Source organism: Gossypium raimondii, chromosome 11 (assembly GCF_025698545.1).
Source record: "Gossypium raimondii isolate GPD5lz chromosome 11, ASM2569854v1, whole genome shotgun sequence".
Taxonomy (NCBI): Eukaryota; Viridiplantae; Streptophyta; class Magnoliopsida; order Malvales; family Malvaceae; genus Gossypium; species Gossypium raimondii.
The window spans coordinates 53,062,850-53,071,270 of NC_068575.1; the positions used below are offsets into that span (position 1 = coordinate 53,062,850).

The window sequence follows — 8,421 nt, forward strand, 5'->3', positions numbered from 1 at the left end:
AAATAAACACTAAAGAGATTTCAAGAGAAATAAATGATTCAGTGATCTGATCAAATAAAATAATATTGCTATGGTTCAAGATAAAGTAAAAGTCTTTACTTCGGCTTGGACACGACAATGGAAATGTGTTGAATCAAGAACAAATAGCAAGCGCCTTTATCATGGACGCTTTATTCTGCCTCCACTTATGAAAGGCCAAGCTGACACAATACGATGCGAAGAGCTTTACTTGGAGAACTAAAAGGAACATGCATTACACGTGCAAAATCTGAGAAAATACCACACGAATAATCTACCATAGTAGGTATTCAAGAATCAGTCTATGAAATTTTAATGTATTTGAAAGAAAATGTATTGAGAGGGAATTTGTACGTCTCTTTTGAGTTTTTTTTTTCGCTTGGCTTCAATGTCTTAGAGAATTTCTATGAGAAATCTTATTTTCCAAAGTAAAGCTAATTTAGACATATTTGAATCTAAAAAATTACCAAAGACTGTACGGTTTACCAGACTAAAGTCTTAGTCTCATAACACTAGTATTAGAGAAATGATTATATGAAACTATGATTCCACGTGACAAATCGGTTCTTTCCTCCTAATTTTCAGTCATTTCCTTCTGAAAAAATTTAAATACAACTAAAAATGGTAAAAATCAAGAGGCAAAAGTTGATTTGTTATTTTCCTATTAGAAAGAGATAGGGATGACATGGAATCATAGTTTTATACAATCTCTTCTTCTAGTATTAAGTACAAATCCTAGGTCTCACTTCAAATGAAAGTCTTAATTTAAAAAATTAGGTTATTCAGGAATTTTAAAATAGACAAATAAGTTTGACGTTTATTGCATATTAAAATTCATTTGGCATGTAAATACTAACATTATACTTTTAGTAAATAAAACTATAAAATCTAATAAATCAAAACAAATAAGCTCAAATCTTGTCATCAGTTTTGCACAAAATTTTATTCTCTGAATTTTTAAAATTTAAAATTTTAATTAAAACTCAAATGGTAATAATTAAATTATGTTATTAGTATTATATGTTTATAGATTTGACATTGCTTTTGTGGGGGATAATTCTATTTTTTAACTCAAGTGGTGCCAAAAAGTGTTTTTCTATCCAAACTCAAAACCTTTTTTTATTTACGAGTCCTGAAGTAAAATTATCAAAATGTCCTCAATTATATTAACTATTTAAAATTTTAGATTAATTTGTATTTCATATATCATTATATTAAATTATTTAAATATCATTTATCATTTTCTTTATTTTTAAAAATATTTCATGTATCATTAATTTTACAAAAAATTATATTAATTACTTAAAAGATTGTTAAAATGTATATTTTATCTATCATTATATTAAATATTATCTAAATTAATTTATTTTTATTTTTCAATATTATGTCTAAAATGTATATTTTAACTTTCTCCTCAAATTTGGGCAACAATATTAAGCACTTAAAATTATAAATCACACCTTTTTCCGGTACTTTTGAAAACATTTTTGTAATTCCAAATTAGCCCTTAGTCAATATTCTTTAATTAGATTATTCTTAGTCTATATGTTTTATAAATTTTAAATTTTTAATTTTGACGCAAGCGATTGTCTTTAAACTCATTAATTGATTTTTTGTAAGTAATATGTAAAAATAACAAATTGACATTACATATGATAATATATTTATTGCATTAAAACTAACACAATTTTTTAATTTAATAATTACTGTTTAAGAAGGATTAAAATTTGAAATTCAAAAAATATTGAAATTAAAACTATAACTTAAACATGAATTAAAGTACATGCATGGCTCCTATTTCTCCTACACTCTTAGTTGTTTATGTTTTAATTAATTGCATTTGCATGTATCACCTTCCCTAGATTTGCCCAATGGCTGAGTAGCCCGTCTGGCCCAGTAGGTCCAATTTAATTAGAGTTATTTGGATAAAGATTTTTGTAGGTCAAGTTGGTTCAATTCAACCCGAATATAATATAAACAATAAAATTTATTTTTTAAAATTTAAATTTAATTATAAAAAATATTTTATTATTATTTAGATAGTGTCCGTCCCAACTTGAAATGGGCTTGAACTTGAAAATTTTTAAAATCAAACTTCAACTGTATTTATGAACACTTCTAACAAGTCACCCATATTTTTATTATTAAGTATTCTTGAAATTAATTAAGATGTTGGAGTTAAAATTTTGCTTTTATGAAATATATTTTGTTTGGTAGATTTTTGAAATTTTTTACATAAATTGTGGAATATAGTAATTAATATTTCTCGGTTGCATTTTTCTATGCTATTATTTTAGTTTGTTTGGGTTAAACTTGACAAAATCTTTCCATTAATCTTCCCTAGAAACTTTAAACATCATTAGCAAGTTTACCATGTTGTTATATGTAGACAAGATAAAAAATGGAAACTAATATTTTAAATTTCTTAAAATAATCATTTAAACGTTTAACATTTATATAAGTGTTCAAGTGAAAATTAAACCTTTCAAAATGGTTAATAAGAGCCTAACCTTTTCGCAAGTGCTCAAATAAAGGTCAAATCATTTCAAAAATACTTCTCAAATGCCGTATATCATATTTTAAATTATGTTTTGATTGCTTTATTTTCTTTTCAAGTAATGCTTGATTCAGGTGTTATGTGTTTTATTCTAAACATGTCAGCATTTACCAATTTTTTTTTACGAATTGGGCTGAAATGCGTGAAAAGCCCTTATTTGAGCACTTGTGTAAATGTTATGCCCTTATTTGACCATTTTAAAAAATATTTTTTGGGGAAAGATATAATTAAAAAAAATAGAAAATTGTTTTTTTATAATTTAAGGGTGTATTTAAAAATTATAAAGTAATTGGATCAATGTATCCCTCTTGTATTTGCAAAGATTTCTAATTTTCTATGTGTGTGTTTGATCGATAAAGTGAAAATAAATCATAATTCTTCATGTCCTATTTGATAGTATAAATTGTAACAATACAAATACATAATTTTAGATTCTAAAATTATTATAATAAGATAGTATTTATAATAACTAATATCTAATTAAAACTTAATTTGAAGTTATGTATATTACATATAGGAGAATGGATAATATTCCATTGGAGCAGAACAGGATAAATGAAGTTAAGTCTTTATACTATAAAATAATTAATACTAAATATTTTTAAATTGTAATATATTTATTATTAAAATATTAATATAAAGTATTTGCCAAAAAGGTTAAGAATATTATTTAACATTCAAAATCATTAATGTTATAATTTATTATTAAAAATCATAATATTAAAGAATTTCATTAAAACAATTAATTAGATCAATATTTAAATAATTAATTAGATCAATATTTAAATAATTAATTATATTATATTATATTAAAATAATATTTAATATTTTAAAATGGAAATAAAATGTTGTTTTTAATATAATAATATTTAACTTAATTCAAATTAATTTTTCAAAAGAAAAATAAAGAATTCTCAATTGATGGATTGAGATATTTTAAAAAAATATTCTTCATAGATTATTTTCCACAGAACAAACTCACTTTTAATTATAAAATATAGATTTGTCATTTAGAAAAGTACAATTATTGGTCAGATTCTTAACTTTACTCAAATCTAGTCCAACCTACGAACATAACATTGGTGGACTATATATTTTTTTTTGGAGGTAGTACACTGTTCCTTTTACAACATTTGATATTGTAAATGATATTATCAACTTACCAATTGAAAATATCCACGTGTTAAATCGATTTTCCTGATAATATAAAAATTATATGGATATAAATTTTGCCGCAAAAGAAGGGGAAGGAAGCACAGCCTTTGGGTGCCTTTATTAACTTTTTCCATATGCTAATGCTATCTAGCTAGGCACTATGATGGTCGAAGATAGTAGTGATGATAAGCACCGTCTGTCCTCTTGTTGGTCCACAGTTGTTGCTTGAATAAAGACAAAAATACTGGTCCTTAAGTGTTATCAACTCTTCTTGCTATATGTGGGCTATTGAGAAAAAGTAAGTTTAAGATTAGGAGGTATTCTTCATTACTCTCTCCATAATTATGAATTTTATGGGAACACTTTATGGATGTGGTTGATGGACGTATTAAGTGAAAGCATGAGCGTGGCGTACCCAGCCCAACCATCATCATCAGGCTTTTAATTTTGTCACGTGCATTTCTGCTCCCAAGTTCAAAAAATTTGGCACTCTTTCGTATTTCGAATCTCTGCATTTTAAAAAAATTTGTAATTTATGAATCTGGCATTTGGTTCTTTATTACAAGTTTAAAGATACGGCTTCTGTCACAGAAAAATGCGTATCGTTAAGACTGCGGCTTTAATCAACTACTTAGAGGCGCAATTTGTCATGAACATTGTGCTGCTGCTTGACATTTGCATATTCACGACAAAGATTCACCTCATGCTATCTGCCACTCAAAACTTAATTTCCTCTCTAAACAGCTAGCATCAGATTCGATTAGGCTGTTACTGTAGGCCCCAAAAAGCCAAAAGTTCCCTTCAAGCTCTGCAGATCTTGTGAGTTCCGAATACAAACATTACTCTACTCAACAGTGATCACCAAGCTTATTTAATAGCCAACCAGCCAATTCGCCTTTGTCCATTTGTCAGTAACTAAGGGTCTAAGCTCTCTCCTTCTCCTACTCTCTGTTCTTTTACTAGCATCGAACATGTATCATCCTAGTGCAAGATCCAAGACCTTGCTTGTTCTTTTACCCATTTCAGCACTTGTATTGGTCTTGCTTTCATTCGTAGCTCTTCTAACAAACAGCCCCAGAGCCACACAACTCCAGCATTTACACGTCCACAATCACCTCCAAATTGCTCACTCAGCATGTGAAGCGACCTTATACCCCGACCTTTGCGTCTCCACCATCTCTGTTCTTCCAGATCTCGCTTCCAAATCACTGCCGGAGCTCATCCAAGCAACTTTAAACCAAACAATGTACGAGGTCCGTCTCTCCTCTGCCAACTGCACCGGCATTGAAAAGCGGATCAAAAGTTACAGCAAACGGGAAGAGGCAGCGATAAACGATTGCCTAGAGCTTTTTGATGACACCCTGGAGGAGCTGAAAGTTGCCCTTGCTGATCTCGCCCCTAAGAAATTAGCAGTCTCCAGGAACTACCACGACTTGCAGACATTTCTAAGCGCCGCGATGACCAACCAGTATACGTGTCTTGATGGGTTCGCACGTAGCAAAGGAAATGTTAGGAACATTATCAAAAAGGGTCTTCACAACATCACTCATCACGTGAGCAACTCTCTCGTAATGCTCAAAAAAGTCCCCGGTGTCAACAAATCCAAATCCGAGTATTTTCCTCAACAGGGACGCTTGAAAAACGGGTTCCCTTCGTGGTTATCCCGCAAAGATCGAAAACTTCTACAGGCTTCAGTTAATGAAACCGAGTTCGACCTCATAGTTGCCAAGGATGGCACTGGGAACTTCACTACCATCAACGACGCTGTTGCCGCTGCTCCAAATAATAGTAACACAAGGTAGTTTAGCTCACAAATTTGCGCTATTCCTCTTATATGTTACATTGAGAACGTTAATTAAGAGAGACTAATGAGGTGATTAACTACATTTGTTTGTAACAGGTTTGTGATATATATAAAAGCAGGGTCTTATCTTGAAAATGTAGAGGTGGTAAAGAAGAAGAAAATGCTGATGTTTGTGGGAGATGGGATCGGTAAGACAGTGGTGAAGGCCAGCAGAAATGTCGTTGATGGCTTTACTACTTTCCGTTCTGCCACCGTCGGTGAGTTCCAATTTCTCATTAACTTTTTAATTTACGACGAATTGAGTATTAATTTCTTTTACAAACTTTTTGGCTAGTAAAATAATTGTCTCAGGACTCACGAGTGTAATAATCCATGTTGGATGCATTCACTAGTTGGAAGGTTTATCTGACCATTGATTTTTGACCAAAAAAAGAAAAGAAATGAAGCCCATTGTGACCTATCCGGCTGATGGGCTTTTTGGTTCCTTTTATTTGTCATGCTGCCTAGTCATATACAGATGACAGTGAATAGTCCTGAGAACTCGGCGCTTAGATAAAAGCAACCACGTTCGTTCAATGATGGACCACCACACTCCTCATGCGCTCGTCCATTGTCACTGATTTGGGATTACAGTCCCAGGCATTCAATTGTTTTATCCATTTCATATGAATGGCGAAAACTTTGATTTTTAGGACGTCGGTTACTTGTTTTATATTTTTAATTTATTATAGAAAAACATAAAATGTTTATTGTGCTTTTAAATTTTCGTGTGTCGGCAGCTCAGGATTGACGGAAGCGCGTTAATCATTAATATGTCTGGGAGAAAGTTTTTTGTCTTCACCCCTTTTTATTATTATTATTTAGAACAACAAATCCATTATTCCAATCTTTATTTGCTAGTCATAATCTAGTAATTAGAAAAGACTTTACAAAAATTTCAACGAACTCTATTGCTGCTCACATGCTAAGTGGGTCTTCTCCTTGATTTCGTTTATCTCCCTTCCTGGATCCCCACTTTTAATTATTTTGATCATTGTGGACAGTTATCCAACTAATCGTAGTAGTACTTTATATTTCCCTTTTTAATATATTTCAGCTGTGGTGGGGGAGGGATTCATAGCGAAAGGGATAACCTTCGAGAACTCGGCGGGGCCGAGCAAACACCAAGCAGTGGCTTTAAGGAGTGGGTCAGACCTCTCTGCATTCTACAAATGCAGCTTCGTTGCTTACCAAGACACTCTCTACGTCCATTCCCTTAGGCAATTCTATCGGGAATGTGACATATACGGGACAGTGGACTTCATATTCGGAAACGCAGCTGTTGTTTTCCAGGACTGCAATTTATATGCTCGTAAACCCAATCCAAACCAGAAGAACATTTTCACAGCTCAAGGAAGAGAAGACCCTAACCAGAACACTGGGATTTCAATTCTGAACTGCAAGATCGCTGCAGCTGCGGATTTAGTCCCCGTAAAATCATCTTTCAAGACGTATTTGGGGCGTCCTTGGAAAGAGTATTCCAGGACAGTTATTATGCGTTCGTACATTGATGATTCAGTGGATCCTGCCGGATGGTTAGAATGGAATGGGACGTTTGCTTTGAGTACCCTCTATTATGGGGAGTACCTGAACCGAGGGCCAGGGTCCAATACGAGTGCAAGAGTAACTTGGCCTGGTTATAGGGTCATCAACAGTTCCACTGAGGCAACTCAGTTTACTATTGAGCCATTTATACAAGGAAATGAGTGGCTAAATTCTAGCAATATTCCATTCGCTCTCGGCTTGAATTGAGAGCTAAATGCCACTTACGTGCCTCCCTTATTTTATTTTTCGTTAATAATTGGATTCCGTGTTTGTCTGATCAAGTTAGCCACCATGCAGTTTGATCCCATGTCAAATTGCTTTTGTACTGAAATTAATAAGAAAATGAATAATTCTTTTCTCTCTTCCTAAAATGATTGCAGTACATCAATTATATCATCAATTTCAATCAAAAGAAATCATTATAAGCATTTAGTTGAGTAACTAAACTCATTTCAAATTAACTAATAAGCTTTAACCTTACTGATACTACCATACAGCAACATGCAAAAGTTCGAACTGCAGAAAGAGCAAGCGAGGCAAAGATGGGTCAGATTGAGGGAAAGGAACTCAATTTTATTGGGCTTAATACTACTAGACCGATTAGGCTTCCTATTCTTTTATATCATCTACATACAAGGAGCCCATGTAGTTTAACTCAATTCTCACAGTCAAAATCTCTCTTTGATGTGCGATGGGAATTTTTTGAATTCACAGCCCTCAGGTCAGGCTGCTAGGATTGTGAGGTTATCAACTTGGGATGGCATGCTTTTGCAATTCACTTCCCTTTTCTGAATAAACTAAGGATTTTAAACATGAAATCTTCAGATATCCCAACTTGTTCCACAAAGTATTCTTCTTTTGTTGTTTTAGTTAGAGCAGTCATAATTAAAAGCTGAGGAGTAATGGATGGTCCCCGAGAACACATTGGATGCCCAAACTGTAGAAATAGTGGCACCAATTTACTGTATCAAATATCGGAAATTGCGGGATACAAAGAAAAATATTATAATGAAACCCCGATCCATTGGTCACTCTCATACCCCTACTCCAATGATCCATTGAGCTCCGAGAAAAGAAATCATTAAGTTTTACTAGCAGTTTCAAATGTGCATGATTTGTGTCCTGCTCCTCCGCAATTTTTTTAATTAAAACTGGGATTTGGATATATTTCAATTTTTTAGGTGTTTTGTTGGACAAAATAATAAAATCTAGGGTAAACTATTTAGATTAATTTTAGAGAAAATGCTGTTTTTAAAATGTATTTAGGGAAATGAATTTTTTTTATATTTAGGGAAATAAGTCG

At 32.2% G+C, this 8,421-nt stretch overlaps 1 protein-coding gene across 1 annotated transcript; it reads left to right on the forward strand.

Moving 5' to 3' along the window:
- The first annotated feature begins 4,377 nt into the window (after positions 1 to 4,377).
- On the forward strand, positions 4,378 to 7,489 carry LOC105803004 (pectinesterase). Its single transcript, XM_012634936.2, has 3 exons — positions 4,378 to 5,528; positions 5,631 to 5,791; positions 6,631 to 7,489. The coding sequence occupies exons 1-3, from the start codon at positions 4,702 to 4,704 to the stop codon at positions 7,323 to 7,325; spliced, it is 1,683 nt and encodes a 560-aa protein (XP_012490390.1). The 5' UTR covers positions 4,378 to 4,701; the 3' UTR covers positions 7,326 to 7,489.
- Positions 7,490 to 8,421: the final 932 nt, after the last annotated feature.

Coding starts and splice junctions, on each gene's coding strand:
- LOC105803004 (XM_012634936.2), top strand. CDS start 4,702: ATGTATCATCCTAGTGCAAGATCCAAGACCTTGCTTGTTCTTTTACCC. Junction 5,529..5,630: donor CCAAATAATAGTAACACAAG/GTAGTTTAGCTC, acceptor TGTTTGTAACAG/GTTTGTGATATATATAAAAG. Junction 5,792..6,630: donor TTTCCGTTCTGCCACCGTCG/GTGAGTTCCAAT, acceptor AATATATTTCAG/CTGTGGTGGGGGAGGGATTC.